The sequence below is a fragment of the Urocitellus parryii genome, chromosome 3 (assembly GCF_045843805.1).
Source record: "Urocitellus parryii isolate mUroPar1 chromosome 3, mUroPar1.hap1, whole genome shotgun sequence".
In the NCBI taxonomy this organism is placed as follows: domain Eukaryota; kingdom Metazoa; phylum Chordata; class Mammalia; order Rodentia; family Sciuridae; genus Urocitellus; species Urocitellus parryii.
Window position 1 is genome coordinate 135,715,349 of NC_135533.1, and position 17,190 is coordinate 135,732,538.

Genomic DNA, 17,190 nt, shown 5'->3' on the forward strand with positions numbered 1-17,190 from the left:
TCCAGATAGCTCTAAGTGTGCACCACCACATCTGGCTAGGATTCTTAGACTTAAAAATCTACCAGTTTTTGGTGAACCCGTTGCAACTACTGCTTAATTTCTTCTCTGAAATTACTTTGGGCCAAAGTGATGGGTGGGTTTGGAGGATCTTTTTTCTCAAGTGTGGTCTCTTTCTCTTTTCTTCAAATATTTTTAGGAACTAAGTATTTTGAGAAAAGCTTGTTTTTTGGATTTTAATATTATATTAAAACAATCTGGCTCCCTGAAAGCAGTCTGTGTGTAACATGTTCCTGGCATGGCCAGAGAGTGCAAGGAAAAGCCACATCATGATGCCTCCTCCCTCTCCTGGCCCTCTCTTCTCCTCTCTTGACCCTTATCTCCTTCCCCTTTTTCTCATTCAGGGCAATGAAAATAGGTTCATCAGAGTCACAATGGCACCTTGATCTTCTTGTTTTTTTTTTTTTTTTTAATATTTATTCTTCAGTTTTCGGCGGACACAACATCTTTATTTGTATGTGGTGCTGAGGATCGAACCTGGGCCGCATGCATGCCAGGCGAGCGCGCTACCGCTTGAGCCACATCCCCAGCCCTAATCTTCTTGTTAACATGGTATTCTGTTGGAGCCAAGAGCAGTAACTCTAGGCCTCATCCCCTGCCCTTAAATGTATTTACTTGAGGTGAGGCAGATGCCTTTGACATCAAAAGTGGCAGCATGAGGTTCTGTTCCAGAGTGAATTCAGTGTCTCTGCTTCATGAGAGTGAATGCCCTTGACCTCATTTTCTCGGGACCGAGAAAGGAGAGGACTAGACTCTTTAGGTGGGGTTGGACTCTTCTGCCAGCCAGCTGGAGTTTTCCCCTTTTATGTTCAGGTAAAATAAATACCACGGGGACTATTTCAGTTTGCATATGAAAAAAAGGACTGCATTCTCAACAGAAAAATTACAAATGGATTCTTAGGAGGAAAGTGACCAGAATGAATTGGAGGTGGATGAAAACCCCTTTGTTTGGGCAAAGCCTTGTTCAGAGAGGGTCTGCAAGCTCCAATATGGACGTCATTTCTTTGGGAAATACCAGCCCCTCCTGCTCCTACCAGTCTTTCTTCTTACTTAGGCAAGTTCTGATTTCTCTTAGCTTACCTCATTTAGTGAGGAAAATTCGTGAGAGATGAGTCTCCTTGCCCTGTGATACAGCCTGTCTGTGTGTTTGTGTAAGGTAGCTTCAGTTCCTTCCTTTCATTTTTTTCCCCCCCAGTGGTGCTAAGGATTGAACCCAGAGTCTTACACATGCCAGTCAAGTGCTCTACCACCACCTCAGCCCAGGGTGGCTATGGTTTCTGAATCAGAAATAACCATGAATGAAAATGACAAGAATATAAAATAATTAAAAGTGTCTTTTTGACTGTATTGCTCAGAGATGCATTTCTGTCCCAGGAAAACAGAAGCTGAAAGAAAAATTAATGTTTTAAATTCATTTTTAATAATCACAGTGACATACTGTGCCCTGTTCTGGCACTTCTTGTCAGTCTTTAGATTCACCATCTCCACCTTCATTTGCTGGGCTGCACTGATTTTTGCACAGGACTTGTTTTTTATCTTGGCAGTGGCCAAAACCCAGTTTTGCAAAGATGGGGAGCTGTGGAAAGAATTGGAATGCGGTATTGAAACCAAATCGCTTCTGTCCACTTGTTTCCAGGGTGTCCAGCAGATGTTCTGTTTCCCTTGGCGTCTGAAAGCTTCCTGCACGACCCTGTGTGTTTGCAGGAGCCCCCTGGGCATCTCTGTACCTGGTTTGGGACCTTACATTTAATGTATACAAGAAGAGATGTTAGCTACATAAGAGATGTTATAACTGAATAATTTAGCCATATCGTGAAAGTAGAAAGTCAGGGTCAAATGGTTAAAAGAATAGGAACCCCCTCCCTGCAATATGTTTAAACTAATTCCAGAAGTTTCACTAAATGAAACGGCAAAAGGCAATTTGGATTTGACCAGATCCCTTACTCTTTATATAGTTACCAAATCGCTGAATTATTTATTGTGAAAGATCTCATCAGTCCACATCCTGCAGTGAGGGCTCAATAGACTGACTGAAGAGCACTCAGGCGACAGCGGAGCTTTGACTGCAGAAGGAGGAGTAAAGGCCAAGTTGCCCTGGAGCCGGGCTCTGCTGAAGGCCTTGGACAGGGCCGCAGGCAGAGCCATTTGCTCACTCCTCCAGGGCCTAGCGCAGAGGAGCCCTCAGTTCTTCCAGTCACCTGCCATCAGTTAGCAGTGCATCGTCTTCTTTGGGATTTTACGTGACTTTAGCCCAAGGTGGAGGATTGGATATAAAATAGCAGAAGTTAGCAGATGGCAGGCTGATGGTCCCGGTCCGTCTCTCTTCCCTTGTTTTCTTTCTTTGGTCTCCTGTTTCTCATGTGTTTCCCTTTAGCCTATTTTTCTTTGTCCATAAACTTCTCTCTTCCTCTCTCCCCATCTGCTTTCCCTTCCATTCTTGTCTGTGTGTCACACCCAGACACCCCACTCAGTCACACAGGGCCATATGCTTATGAAAGCAGGTACTGTTATCTGCCTCTATGCTGGTTGGGGAACAGGGCCTGAAGTGGATTCCTGGTTGAGATCTCCCATGTCGTTCCTTTCGAAAGAAGGATGAAGATTTCTGACAAAAAAAACAACTATTTAATCAGTTGAAGAAAAGTTTGTGACTCCAAGTGTGACTTCTTCAAATCTTAATGGTATTTAGAAGATTAAGAAGCTTAAAAAGGTCTCAACCTCAAGTCTAAGGATCAAAAGATTGGCCAAAACATCATCATGAGAAGATAACTGTTGCACAGGCTGAAATAGAATCTAGAGAAACTTGTTAAATGGTCCTGTGGGATTTTTCTAGATTCCTACAAGGCCCAGTCAGCCAAGCCCAGAGCGCTTGTGATTTGAGCCATGTGGTCTTCTAAACGCCTTCTGGATTGTTCCCTGGGCTCATTGTGCTGATGTGAGGATCACAGGCAAAGGTTTATGCTGTCTTGTTTTCTTGCTGAGAACCTTGCCTAGCACTTGGCAGACCCTCGAGCCAACCGTGTGTGCTTTTGCTTTGCTGAGGAGATGCCCGCCATGCATGCCTTGCTCCCTGCTTGTCTCCCTGGTAGCGCCATGGCCCTTCACTTCTCTAACTTTCCTTTGCAGTTGACTGAAACCTCCTCCCGCTACGCCCGCAAGATCTCGGGCACCACTGCCCTCCAGGAGGCGCTGAAGGAGAAGCAGCAGCACATTGAGCAGCTGCTGGCTGAGCGGGACCTGGAGCGGGCCGAGGTGGCCAAGGCCACCAGCCACGTGGGGGAGATAGAGCAGGAGCTAGCCCTGGCCCGGGACGGGCATGACCAGGTGAAGACTGGCGCTGACCTTGTTGTGGAGATGGTGATGGTTCCTAAATTGAGTGAGGAAGTGGTGCACCTGGTGCTTGGAGCCAAGAGCTGGTCTTGAGAGCACCGAGTGTCAGCTTTTGGGTTGAGCTCGTTTGAAAGCTGTGACCTGGGTGCAGTTTTTTGTTCTTCTGATTCGTCCTCAGCCTTTTGGTCTTTATTTCCAGGCCTCTGGGCCTGTTGTGTTAAGCCACTGTTCACTCAGGCTTTGGCAGCCATCCTAGCTCCCGTTTGTCGATTATTATTGACATGCGTTTCAGCTTCAGGAAAGAGGAGAGTCGGCTAACTGTTGCCCTTTGTTGATTTTTATGGTGGTTTTTTCATCATGTAGTTTCTCGGAAAGCTGCTGAGAATAACCTATTAAGGTAGAAAGCATTTGGAGATGACAGGGTTTTAGAGTAATGCCCACCCAACATGGTAACCCTTACCAGTAGCTGTTTGGAGGACCCCGGGCCTGTGTCTTGGTCAGAATGTGGCCACTCACTCTCCTCCTTGCTTCTCCAGCATGTCCTGGAGCTGGAAGCCAAGATGGACCAGCTGCGAACCATGGTGGAAGCAGCCGACAGAGAGAAGGTGGAGCTTCTCAACCAACTGGAGGAGGAGAAAAGGTGATCCCTAACTGTCCTTGAGTGCAAGTGTGTTTTTCCTTTTAAACGATCTTAGGAAGAAATTTCCCAGCAACAACCTTCTTGTTCACCTTTAGAACCAAAGGGATGAGTGTGTTCAAAAGAAACCCAACACACTTCCTGCAGATAAAGAGGGTGTGCTTTGTATTTTTTATTTTTGGCAATACTGGGGATTGAACCCAGAGGTGCTTGCTCTACCACTGAATTGCATCCCCAGCACCCCCTCCCCTTTTTTTTGGTGCTGGGGATTGAACCCAGGGCCTTGTATGTCAGAGGCAAGCATTCTGCCAACTGATCTACAGTCCCAGCCCCCTTTTTATTTGAAACAGTCTGGTTGAATTGCTTAGACTGGCCTCATACTTGTGATCTTCCTTATTCTCCAAGTAGCTGAAGATGCACTTTGATTTGACATTTTTTAAGAAGTTTGGATTCATTTAGACATGACCTGATTAACAGATTTATTGAGCTCCCTGTGCAGACTGAGATATCTCCTGAGGGTGTCCTTGGTCAGAAATGTGGAGGTAATTCCAACCAGTTTTCACCTGTGGCTGTTCTAGTTTAAGTCACTACTATTTATGAGATATATTATGCCTGATGATTGATGCAAGGTCCTAGTCCTTAGGAATTTCTCACATGAGGAGCAACTAGAGAATTATTCAAGTCAGTCTGAAATCAAATGCTAAGTGGTGTGAGATAGAGAAATTTGGTTCTTAAACAAGGAGGCTCCTTGAGACCACGAACAAACAAGACCTCTGAGAAGTGTCTATATGGAAACTGTGTGACCATTCCTGGGTTCTGGGAAGCTGTCCTCTGTCCTCTACCATCCTGTCATAAGATAACATCTTACCATTCTGATAAGAGCAACTTAGTTCAGTAATAACAATATTACTGCCTGCCCAGGAGAGTCCCAGGTACATAGTGAGGGCCATACAGGTTTTGCCAAGGCCTGTCTTCCTTACTGGAGACAGAAATATTCAAAAACTGGCTGGAAAGGAGAGATTGAGAGTGCCATTTGCTTCTGTCCCTAAATCACTCTGACTGCAGAAATGTTCCCCAGCTCCCAAATAGTCTTGTGTTTTAACGCTTAATGAGAGTTCCCATTTAATTGAATAGGATTTTTTACTCTTAATTTTGGCAGAAGTAACAGTGAGTTTGAAGAATTTTTTTTTTTTGCACTTAGAGTGTGAACTTTGTCTCCCTTTTCTTTTTTTAAAATTTGTTTTAAGATTTTTTTAGTTGTTAATGGACCTTTATTTAATTTATTTATATGTGGTACCGAGAATTGAACCCAGGGCCTCACACGTGCTAGGCAAGCACTCTATCACTGAGTCACAATCCCAGTCCTATTTCCCTTTTGTTTGCACCCAATTTTGCAAAGATGCATAATGTGGGGCTGAGACATAGTTCAGTGGTAGAGTGCATGCTTAGTGTGTATGCTCCTGGGTTCAATCCCCAGCACCAAAAAAAAGGTGGGAGATTAATAGTGTGGACATTACTTAGATTTTCTAAATCTTCTGAATATCACTTTATTTAATTGACTTTGTGATGACATAGATTGAAACCATGCCCAGTGTCAGATTTCACAATGTGAGAAAGTAGAAAATGTGCATTTTAGAGTCAAAGAATAGGATTCTTGATGGCTTCCTCCCCAAATCATTCTTCACTCCATTCTCCTAACCTTGGAGCAGTGCTGGTATTGCCTTAGAGACATTAAAACTGGGGCCTCTTCTGCATGAGAAGCCTGCTAGCCTCACCTAAACATCTGATATGAGGTGACACAGAGAGATTTGTGTTCTGCGTCACTCTCCCTTGGCTTTTCTCTTGAAAATTAGGAATAACACTTGAAGCCTTGAGCCTGTTTCCATGAAAAAGACATTTTCCTCTTAGGCTGGTCATACCTTGTGTACCTGTGTGCAGTACTGGGGACTAGACACAGAGCCTTGCATATGTAGGCAAGTGCTCTACAACTAAGTTGCATCCCAAGATCTTTTTTTTCAAATTTCGAGATAGTCTCGCTAAGTTGTCCAGGCTGTCCTCAAACTTCCAATCCTCCTGCCTTAGCTTCCCCAGTTATTGGGGTTACAGGTGTTCACTACCATACCTGGCTAGGCTAGTCTTGTCTTGATAGATTCATTCTGTGTTTGTGACCAAGGAAACCAGTTACTTTTTCTCAATTCTTTTTTTTTTTTTTTTTTTTTTTTGGTACTTGGGATTGAACCCGGGGGTACTTAACCACTGAGCCACATCCCCAGCCCTTTTTATATTTTATTTTGAGACAGAGTCTTGCTAAGTTGCAGGACCTTGCTAAATTGCTGAAGCTGACCTTGAACTCACAGTCCTCTTGCCTCAGCCTCCTGAGCCCCTGGGATTATAGGCATGCACCACCACGCCCAGCATTTCTCAAATTTTAACCTTATGCCTTCTGGAGTTTGTACCTGAATAAAACTTTGGTGTTTTCTAAATAAGTAGAATATAACTATTATAAACTGGAGCCCCAAAGATGCATTTCTTTATTTTTGGGACTCCAAGGTATTCCTTTTCACTTCATCTGAGTTCTCCAGAATACTGTTTACAGATTTTGTTGGGGGTACAAGGTAGCCATGGTCCTTAGTTGCTTTCTTAAGTGCTTCTTTTTATTTTATTCCACAGGAAAGTTGAGGACCTTCAGTTCCGGGTTGAAGAAGAATCAATTACCAAAGGCGATCTTGAGGTAAACCCTCCCAGCTCCCTAAAATTAAAAAGGGTGCCTGTGTTGACAAATGTAGGTGACATACTGTGCCCGCTGACCTTTGTTGCTAGCATGTTCAGGAGAGAATGGTCAGCACCCTAGCCTCTTGCCAAGTGGGGCTGTGAGCAAGGCTTTGTGGCCAAGGTGATGGTTCCTGTCCTGGAGCCTGAAGTTCTTGTCAGTTCTTGTAGCAGAGTGACATGTTCACTTCTATGCTCATGTTTCAGAATTCAAAGCTGTGAATTGGATTTCATTAAGTCATAACCTGGCAGTGTGTTCTCAATTTAAAACTATCCTAAGTGAGACTATACCCATTCCTCTAATTATGAGAAATGACATTTTTTTGTGAGGCATTTTTGCCAGGTGACACCCCTGTAATCTTAGCAACTCAGAAGGCTAAGGTAGGAGGATTGCAAGTTCAAGGCCAGGCTCAGCAACTTAGCAAGACCCTGTCTATTTCAAAAAAATCAAAAGGACTGGGGATATAGCTCAATGGTAGAGTGTCACTGGGTTTAATCCCAAGTTCCAAATAAATAAATAAGTAATGATACTTTTTTTGTGGTGCTAGGGTAGAAATGGCATTTTAAAAGAGCATTTTAAATTTCATCAGAATAGACCATAACAAGGACCATAACAAAGCCTTTGTCAGCTATGTTTTTCAGTTGAGCAGGACAAATCTTTGTAACTCTATAAAAATAAATTATATCGCAATTGTTTGTTTATTTATTTATTTATTTATTATTTTAAAGGAATCAGTCCTGGGGATGTGATTCAGTGGTAGAGCACTTGCCTAGCACATGGGAGGCCCTGGTTTGATTCCTAGCACCATATACAAAAAAAGAAAGTAGTTACCAGAGCGAAAAAGAAGAGCAAATTTACATTTTAGCTTTTACTTTCGTGGCATCTTTAAAATTCAATCAAATTTTCCTTTACAGTCAGATATCTTGTTTCTTCTTCACAATTATTCATATTAGTTTTGAATTAGACACCAGAATTAATTGGTTTCTGATGCTTTTCAAACCACTGCCAGGTATATGAATACAAATGTAAATTACCAACTTTTAAAAATTTTGCAAATGCTTTATTCTTTTAATCTGTAATATGTTTTAGTAAAAGCTGCACAGGTCAGTGTGGTTCTCAGAAGGTAACATTTTTGCCACCATTGGGTCCATTGGCTGTCTACATTGGGTTTCAGGGGCCCTTCCCAACAGCAGCTCTGGTTTCTTTGGAAATAAATATTTTCACAGGCAACAAAGAGCAAGGGGAACACTTTTTGAATTCTAGTTTTACAGGATCCAGAACAGAATGGTTTTTAATAATTGTACAGTCGTCTTCCTCATCCATTTCATATACGGTCACATTCCTTCAATTGACTTTTGTGTTGTTCTCATCCATTTAAAAACACCCCACAGTCTCATTAGAAGTTTCATGTCATCATCTAATTCACATGAATTGTAGTCTCTGGTATTTTGGGGAGGGTTAAGTTAAAATTATGTATCTGCACGAGGCTAGCATAGTCTGTCTGATAAACTTACTTGAAATTAATCAGTCATCTTGAAACTCTAACACATGTTGAAAACTTAGTTCAGTCTCTTTTTTTTTGTTGTTGTTTACTTTTTTTTATTTTTTTTTTACTGATAGCAAAAGAGCCAGATTTCTGAAGATCCTGAGAATGTAAGAGGGCACTTCACTGTGTGGATATTTCCTTTGTTAACACAGATTGATTCCAGATTAAAATGCTTATTGATATACTCAAATACTAACTGCATAAGCTGACCTTGGGACATTGACCTTAATATTTCTGTGCATGTGGCTTTCAAAGCAATTATATTTGTGTCCTGAAGAAATTGTATGTAATGATGAAGCTCCACAAATTCACTTGCTTAATTAATAGGCAAGTGCTTGCTTTAAAAAGAATATTTGATGAAAGGAAAAAAAATTTGTCTGGAGGTCTGGCCTTCTTCACCTAATCCCTAATGTCGTCTAATTTTAGTAGAATTATTTTGCAAGGGCTGACAGCATAGGACACATTAGATGACTTCCTCGGGAAGTTGTCTGATCTTGTGGGTGAGCTCCAGCACTGATGCTTCACACGCGCTCCCCCTGCTGGCCAGCGCCTTTAGTGCTATTGACAAGAAGTATAAACTCCCATTTGTAGCTACAGTATATTCCCTAGTTCTGAAACCAGAGGCCAGCATTCTTCAGTGACCACATTGTGTTCTAAATATACTGTCACTTGGACTGGGGATGCAGTTAAGTGGTAGAACGTTTGCATAGCATATATGGGCCCTGGGGTTTGATCCCCAGCACCCATCCCGCATACACAAAAAATAAATTTACTATAAGGGAGCTTTTTCTAGTAGCAATGCCACTGGGCATGCTGTTTTTTCTTCCTTCCTCTAAATGAACACCCAATATGGCTGGAAGTTGGCTCAGTGGCAAAGTGTTTACCTTGCCTTCTCAAAGCCCTAGGTTTGACCCCTCAATTCCAAAAAAAAGACAAAAAAAAAAAAAAAGATAAACACCCAATAGAACCTCACCAAAGTGGCATTCAGAGCGCTGCTTCTGGTGTACCCTGCCAGCTGTGAATCCAGTTGAAAAGAACCCCAGAACATTTTGCTTTGATTTACTGGCACAAGAGAGTGAAATTAAAGAATTATTTTTCTTCCTATCACCCTGAAATAGAACACTCGAGTCGGAGTGTTTTAAAGGCCTGGTTCTGAAGCGGTCCTTTCTGCGGAGCTGCTTCAGTGCTCGAGTCTCCTCTCTGCTTCCAGAACAGGCTCAGCTGCTCTGCCCCTGGCGTTGGTGTGCATGGGAACTGCCTCCTGCCTCTCTATGGCTTCTCACGGGCCTTGCTCTCCTTCTCAGGTCCCTGTCCCAGGACTCTTCCCCGTAGGAAACCCTCCTGTGTGCTGAGAAAAGCCATCATTTTAAAGGGAGGCTTGTCCTGCTCCGTGTCCCATTTTTCCACGGCCATGACATGGATGTGGATCACTGGCTTCCTGCTGCTAGGGGTGGAAGGCCATGGGCACCTGGTCATCTATGTGCACGCCCTGTGGGAAGGGGCTGCAGCACTCAGCTGGGACATCTCCACATGGGGGGAATACCACAGTTAATGGCATGCAGTGATGATTTGCCCAGAGGACACTTGGGCAAGTGTCAAGGGGAGAAAGGGGCTGTTGCCTTTTCTTTTTTCTTTGGATTTCAGTTCCTGAAGCTGATTCCAATTCTAGAACTAGATTCTTGTCAAAGTAGATAAGCTGAATGACTCTGTGTGAGGCATATGTTGGTCCAAGGTGGGGACTATCCAGGATATTTGGTTCTGATTTTTTTTTTTTTTTTTTTTTGAAGATGAAGACCTGAAGCAGGTGGAGATTTTAAAATATTTTTCACTCACCTTTTACATATCCATGATAGTTTGTTTATGCTTGATTCATAAGCAAAAGTGGCCTCGGAATGCCCTGGAGCCCCTGGAGTGCCGAGGGAGTGAGTGAAGGTGTTTATAGCCTTGTCTCACATTCACCTCCTATGCTTACTCTGGACTACCTGGAGTCACTTGGTTAAGACTTGTCACTTTTCATTGCCTGTTAATTGTCAAGACTTATAGCGCAGGCCAGTAAGAACCACAAGATATTTAAGTTAATCCAAGTAACCAACAGTTGCCAAGAGCAGCTTGTCAGTGGGCTTGGCCAGAGGATCAATCTGATGGTCCCTGGGGGGGAGGTGGTTGGGGGGAGAGGCACATTTGGACTGATACATGGATTGCTTCAAATTGGGTAAGATTCTCCTGCACTGGAGCCCACTGGCCAGTGGTTATCTTCTGTCCCCCTAGGTAATCTGAACACTGTGAGTTTGTGGAGCTCCTGACTCATGCTGGGCTCTTCCCCAATCTTTGGTCTGAGTTCAGTCTCCTGCCTTTGTGCTGTCACCATTTCGTACCTCTCTGATCGCTTAGCTGGTAAAAACAACATCATTTTAGGATAAAAGTAAGCCCCTTTATAGTCTGAGCTGAACTATCCCCTGCTCTGAGCTGCTTTGTTGGCCTTTTTAGACTGGAGGGTAATCTTTGTAAAGATGAGTTTTCTCAATCTTTACTGAGTTTTCTTTATAAATCTGATTCCTTTTTTTTCTGTCCCTGGAAACAAACAGCCTATGGAAAATCCTGCTGGAGGGAGGTTAGTTTTGGTGGCTCTGTCCCTGTCCTGTGTGAGAGCTTGGCTGGGAGCCTCCCTCAGACCTTCTCACCCATCTGAGCAGAGCCTGCCGCCGTGACTTCCTTAGCTCTAGTACTTGGATGCCCTTTACGAAGACTGGTTCTTGACCTTGATCATGGCACATAGCCAGGTGCAAGGGTCTGCTCTGCAGACTTGCTGAACACCTGATGATTCATGACCTTGTCTTCTCCACAAGGAGGTGCTAGTGATGATCATGCTGAGAGTCAGTCTGCTTTTTGAAGTCAGGGAGTCAGTTACATACACGTTAATATCAAGTAGCCAACATGGGGCGGAGGGAAGATGATAGTTATAGGACTATTAACTATTCTAATTTATGCTGATAAACTTATCAATATAACCTATTTTTGGCTGCATGCATCTGACACTTCATCTTGCCTCGTGTGTTTTCCATTTTTTTCTTTCTCAACAGACTCGCTCATGTCCTCTGCCCACTGTTACCCTTCCTCGCACAGAACCCATCCTCACCTTCCTCCTCATTGCAGTTCCATTCTCTTCCTTCCTCCATGCCCTTTTTGTCCATTCTTTGGCAGAAGGTACTGATGGCTCAGCCTGCATGCCGCTCGCGCTCTCGTGCTGGCATGTCAGGTGGCACTGTTGTGTTCTCTTCCTCTTCCTTTTCACTAACAGACGCAGACCAAACTGGAGCATGCCCGCATTAAGGAGCTTGAACAGAGCCTGCTCTTTGAAAAGACCAAAGCTGACAAACTGCAGAGGGAGTTAGAAGACACTAGGGTAATGGCTTTCACTATCTAATGAAGCAGCCCATTGCGTGTGGGTGGTGGACGCCTCGAGTGGCCTTGCGGTTGGCCTGAGCCCTGACTCAGTGGTTCAGCCTGCTCAGGAGTTCATGAGCTTACAGCTCTGGTTAGGTATAGATGCTCATATCAGATCTTTTTTCAAAAGAATGAAGACCCCTTCCTTTTGTTAACTCAGCCAAAATCAAGATCAAGATCAGAAACTTCATGAAGTATGTGGATACCCACCACCCTCTCTGAGTTTTTTGTATCAGTACCTTGGAGTTCACCTCTCTGGTTTGCCACAAGCAGTCAGTTGTCCTCTTGTTCTCATATTCTTAGTTACAGGATTTTCGAAATATTTGGTTATTCCCTGCCTCTTCCCCTGGCCTCAAGGAGGGGAAAGAAATTGGAACATAGCTCTTTTTAATGAGAGTTAGGGTCTTTGACCCTGGTGATCTCTCTCTCTTTTTTTTTCTTGATAGCTAATCTCTCTCTGCACCTCCCTCCTTCCCATCACCCAGGAGATTAAAGTTGGTCAGGAGGGACATGCAAATGGGGAATAGGATGGCTTCTCACTGTCCCCAGCCCACTGTGTTTGACCCTTGGAGCCAGGGCATTCCTCATGTTTTAAGCTTATTTATATATTAAAGCACCTATAGGATGCTCACATCACGCCACATGCTTCTCTAAGTGGTTTGTAAGTTTTATTCAGTCTTGCCATGCCCTAGGAAGTGGGTAGTATTATTGTTCCCATTTTACAGAGGAGGATACTAAGGCACAGAGGAATTAAGCAGCTTGCCCAGGGTCACACAGCTAATGGTAATAGTGGAGCCAGAATTTTCATCTAAGACATTTGGCTCCAGAGTCTGTGCTCTTAACTACCAGAGGATATTATGAAAATAGTTTTGTGCTGAAAGATCTATGAATTAATCAGAATCACTTATATATAAAAATGTGTTTATATGTAACTTTTAAATCATGTATTTGACTGTGATTGGCCTTAATTTTAAAAATTCAAAAATTAGTCTGTCACTGATAAAATTTGGTATCTTCATTTTTTCTTTCAAATTATTAGTATTTATGGGAATTTCTTTTGGTGAGAAATCACTGACCTAAAAACCCAGGTAACCAAGTAATCTTCCTTCTCTTAAATCTTAAGTTTTATTTTTTAAGAAAGAAAATATTTTCAACCTCAAAACTAAAGGTTTTTTATGTGAATTTGGTTTTCAAAAAAGAGAAAACAGTGGTAATTTGGTGCTTTTCTTTGTACTGAGAGCCAAAGATTTGATCTGGGAAATACCAGGGACCAAGTGAGGTCCAGGCCTTTCAATGTGATTGTGCTGAAGTCAGGATGGGTGGAACTCCTCTCTGAACTCCTCTCCCATATATCAGTATTGGCAGCAAACAACTTCAGTGCTTTCTTTTTTTGCTTTGGATAAGAAAGCATCCATTTACAGCATAGTTTATCCAGTTATTTCAAATTAAAGTGTACATGATTCCACAATTACGTTTTCTTTTTTTGGTGATACTGGGGACCAAACCTAGCACTTTGTGCATGCTAGGTATATCTTCTGTTATTGATCTTTGCTCTTGGCTTGCCAAGTGTGAAAATAACCAGTGACCCATGTAAGTTTATTATCACCTCCATTCCTTCTCAGGAGCACTTTAGAATTCCTCTTAACAAATTAGTCTGGTTCACAAACAATGTGCCTGGTACTGTGAAAATATGAGGGAAGTATAGGACATGAAGGCTAGGGTAGAACACTTGCCTGTCATGTGTGGAGTCCTGGGTTCCATCCCCACCCAAGGGGGGAAAAAATATGGACTTTTATGGTCTCAAGCTAGTGGGAGAGGCAGATACATAATTTTGACTTCCAACGGACTTTGGGAAATAAAATTAAAAATAGAAGTAGTGCTGTTCCATAAATGAAAATGCCATATAAAAAATAATCACACTCTTATTTATTCCTTTTCCACCTGTTCTTTGCTTAGTATTCTCTCCATTTGACTGTTTTGTTATGATCAAGAACAATTGCCCTGTTGGATTTAAGGGTTTTATGCTATAGACCTTGTAGTGGAGCTTATTACATTTTTTATTTCTTATTTTTAGGTACCAAATTCTTAGTCTATCCCCTCCCCAGAAAATAGTATGAAAATGAATTAACACCTTTAACCGGAAGCATCTGTAACCATGAAGCTCTGCAGTTCCAGTCAGCTCTGAAATATCTAATGGCTGGTTGTTGCACTTAGACTCGAATGCTTTCCTTTCCTTTTCTCCTGTGCACACTATCAGTATCACAACCCACACAGGTAGCCAGAGGAAATGAAAGGAACTTTTTTTTTTTTTTTTCCCCCTGTCCCAACAAAGGCAGTATGGGAGAGGAGTCTTAAATTCAGAGGAGTTTTGATCCTTGAAAGTTGGGACTCACTGATATTTTTAAATCACTTGTGTTCCCTTCTATTTCCCAGGTTAGTCAAATAATTTTTACATATGAAGCTACCATTTTCCACATAGTGCATACCCTAAACTGCCTGTCTAACAGGTAGCAGGGAGAATCATTTTCTATGACTGAAAGGGCACAGGTTTAGAAAGTGTTTTTCCTAGCTCTGGGGTGTTTATTTTAAGACCTTTAGAACTTAAATAGAACCCAAACATGTAGGAGTAGCTGGGAACTTGCATTTTTTACATACATTCCAGATGATTAATGGGTTGGGAACCAGTGGGTTGGGGCAACCCGATTTGTACATCAAAATGCTGATAGAATTATGAAATCCAGAAAGGGGACCGTCTGTTAAGAGCCTAATGTATAATTAACTTACAGGTAAGCAATCATTCTTACTTTGTTCTTTTAAAAAAGTTAGTAAATTCTTTATTATGCAGTTGAAGCTTTTACTGTTCAGGTGATATGTTATTCATTGAAACATTTAGTAGATGATTTCAGACTTTTTATACTAGTGCTATCCAATAGACTTGGAATATAAGCCACACATACAGAATTTGTGAATTTTGTGGTACCCATATTCATTTTTTAGTAAGCCACAGGAGAAATTAATTTTAATAACACATTTAAACCAGTATATTCAAAACTTTATTATATAATCAGTTTAGCATATTGTTAACAAGATATTTTATATTCTTTTTCCATTGAGTCTTCAAATCCTGATGTGTCTTATCACCTCACCCCAAAGGAGCCGCATTCAGGGCTCAGTGCTGTGTATGGCCAGTGGCTTCCTCCTGGATGGCACAACTCCATAAGCCACCAGCATTGGACAGAGGGGCATTTGTACAGCCTTGATGAAGTGGGGTGGAAAAAACTGGGCAAATTAAGAGCATTTGTTCCTCAGGGGCCTATACCTGAGAACTTCCAAAGTTCCTGTTAACTTATTATTAATTAGTGGGTACTTCTCTGATTTATGCTGCTTTAAAGGAAGAAAGTATTTTTGGAGTGACTTAAACTGATATTCATTTTAGATTTTTCTTCAGCGTATCAAAAGGTGGAAGTTTGCCAGAGATTATAATTTTGAATTGGTTCTACCAGAATTGGGCTTTTTAAGCCATTGTCACAGTGGGAGATAAATTCACCTGTGGGCATTTGTAATGGTTTGACTGTTGCCTGAGATAAGGTAGTTCTTACCATCTTCTGGAGTAAAGAAAATCATCAGTGATTTGTTATTGAAATCACCTCTTTTTCTTTGGAATGCTATTAATAGGTGGCTACAGTGTCAGAAAAGTCACGGATAATGGAATTAGAGAAAGACCTAGCGCTGAGAGCACAGGAAGTGGCTGAGCTCCGAAGAAGGCTGGAGTCCAGTAAGCCTGCTGGGGACGTGGATATGTCACTTTCCCATTTGCAAGAGATAAGCTCTTGGCAAGAAAAGTTAGAAGTCACCCAGGCTGACCATCAGAGGGAAATAACTTCTCTGAAGGAGCACTTCGGGGTCCGGGAAGAGACATATCAGAAGGAGATAAAGGCTCTGCACACATCCACAGAGAAACTTTCCAAAGAGAATGAGTCCTTGAGGAGCAAGCTTGACCATGCCAACAAGGAGAATTCAGATGTGATAGCTTTGTGGAAGTCCAAACTGGAGACTGCCATTGCGTCCCATCAGCAGGCGATGGAGGAGCTGAAGGTGTCCTTTAGCAAAGGGGTTGGGGCAGAGTCCGCTGAGTTTGCTGAATTAAAGACGAAAATAGAGAAACTGAGAGTAGATTACCAGCACGAAATAGAAAATTTACAGAACAAACAAGACTCTGAGCGGTCTGCGCACGCTAAAGAGATGGAAGCCCTAAAGTCTAAACTGATGAAGATCATTAAGGAAAAGGAGACCAGCCTGGAAACCATCCAGTCCAAACTGGACAGAGCAGAAGACCAGCACCTAGTAGAAATGGAAGACACCTTAAACAAATTGCAGGAAGCTGAAATAAAGGTAAAGGAGCTAGAGGTACTCCAAGCCAAATGCAGTGAACAAACCAAGGTCATTGATAATTTTACATCACAGCTAAAGGCTGCCGAAGAAAAGCTCTTGGATCTTGATGCACTTCGGAAAGCCAGTTCCGAAGGTAAATTGGATATGGAGAAACTTAGACAGCAGCTTGAGGCAGCTGGGAAACAGATTCAAAATTTAGAGATTGAAAAGAATGCTGAAAGTGACAAGGTTTGTATCGAAGTCCTCCATCTTTTTTTTTTTCCTTCTCTGTTGGTTTTTCTTATTTTGCATTGTATGTTACTTTTGAGTTGAGATCATTCATCCCCCAAATTCCTTATTTAATGAAAACAAATTGTGTAGCACTCCTAATTGAATATAATATATAGTGTCTTCTTAGGATTTCAAGTATGGTTTCATGTGAGGAGATTGGAGAAAATAACTGCCCAACTGGTTTAGTTTATTTTGGTTCCTTGAATCTGGGTACTTTATCTACCACTTCATCTCTAGACTATGATGTGAACTCCTGTGTAAGCTTAATTCTAGTCTATACTCTGTTTAAATAGAGAACTCCCTGTGATGGTGGGGTTAGGTAGATGAATGGATGAATAAGATAAAAACATAAGTTTGTCTCCTCCTTTCCCACCCACATCACTGCCTTGTCTGTAGGATTATATATAAAAACAGTGTGAACTGAGTGCTTCTAGACTATTGTGAATGAACATTTGTGATAAATAACATTCACAGAAGGTCAAGAGCTCAGAGCCCTTTGCATTGCCACTTACGTTGCATTGAAATTTTCTTCCATGCCACAAGCAAACGATGTGGCCCCTGCTTTTTTGGGGGGTGAGGGAAGGGGATTAAACCCAAGTGCACTTAACCACTGAGCTACATCCCCAGCCCACCCCCCCCTTTGTAGTTGTAGACGGACAGCGTGACTTTATTTTATTTATTTATTTTTATGTGGTGCTGAGGACTGAACCCAATGCCCCTCACTTGCTAGGCAAGCGCTCTACCACC

The 17,190-nt window shown here is 42.2% G+C and overlaps 1 protein-coding gene across 13 annotated transcripts in view; it reads left to right on the forward strand.

Moving 5' to 3' along the window:
• Positions 1 to 17,190, forward strand: part of Clip1 (CAP-Gly domain containing linker protein 1) — a 113,546-nt gene that overhangs the window by 46,891 nt on the left and 49,465 nt on the right. For 11 of the 13 annotated variants that reach the window (XM_077796093.1, XM_077796092.1, XM_077796098.1 and 8 more), the window contains 6 exons: positions 3,181 to 3,378; positions 3,921 to 4,024; positions 6,692 to 6,752; positions 8,412 to 8,444; positions 11,636 to 11,740; positions 15,457 to 16,401. In XM_077796093.1, the coding sequence (XP_077652219.1) occupies positions 3,181 to 3,378; positions 3,921 to 4,024; positions 6,692 to 6,752; positions 8,412 to 8,444; positions 11,636 to 11,740; positions 15,457 to 16,401 (1,446 nt within the window). The remainder of the gene's footprint in view (positions 1 to 3,180; positions 3,379 to 3,920; positions 4,025 to 6,691; positions 6,753 to 8,411; positions 8,445 to 11,635; positions 11,741 to 15,456; positions 16,402 to 17,190) is intronic. The other 2 variants (XM_077796102.1, XM_077796103.1) reach the window with 1 other exon arrangement.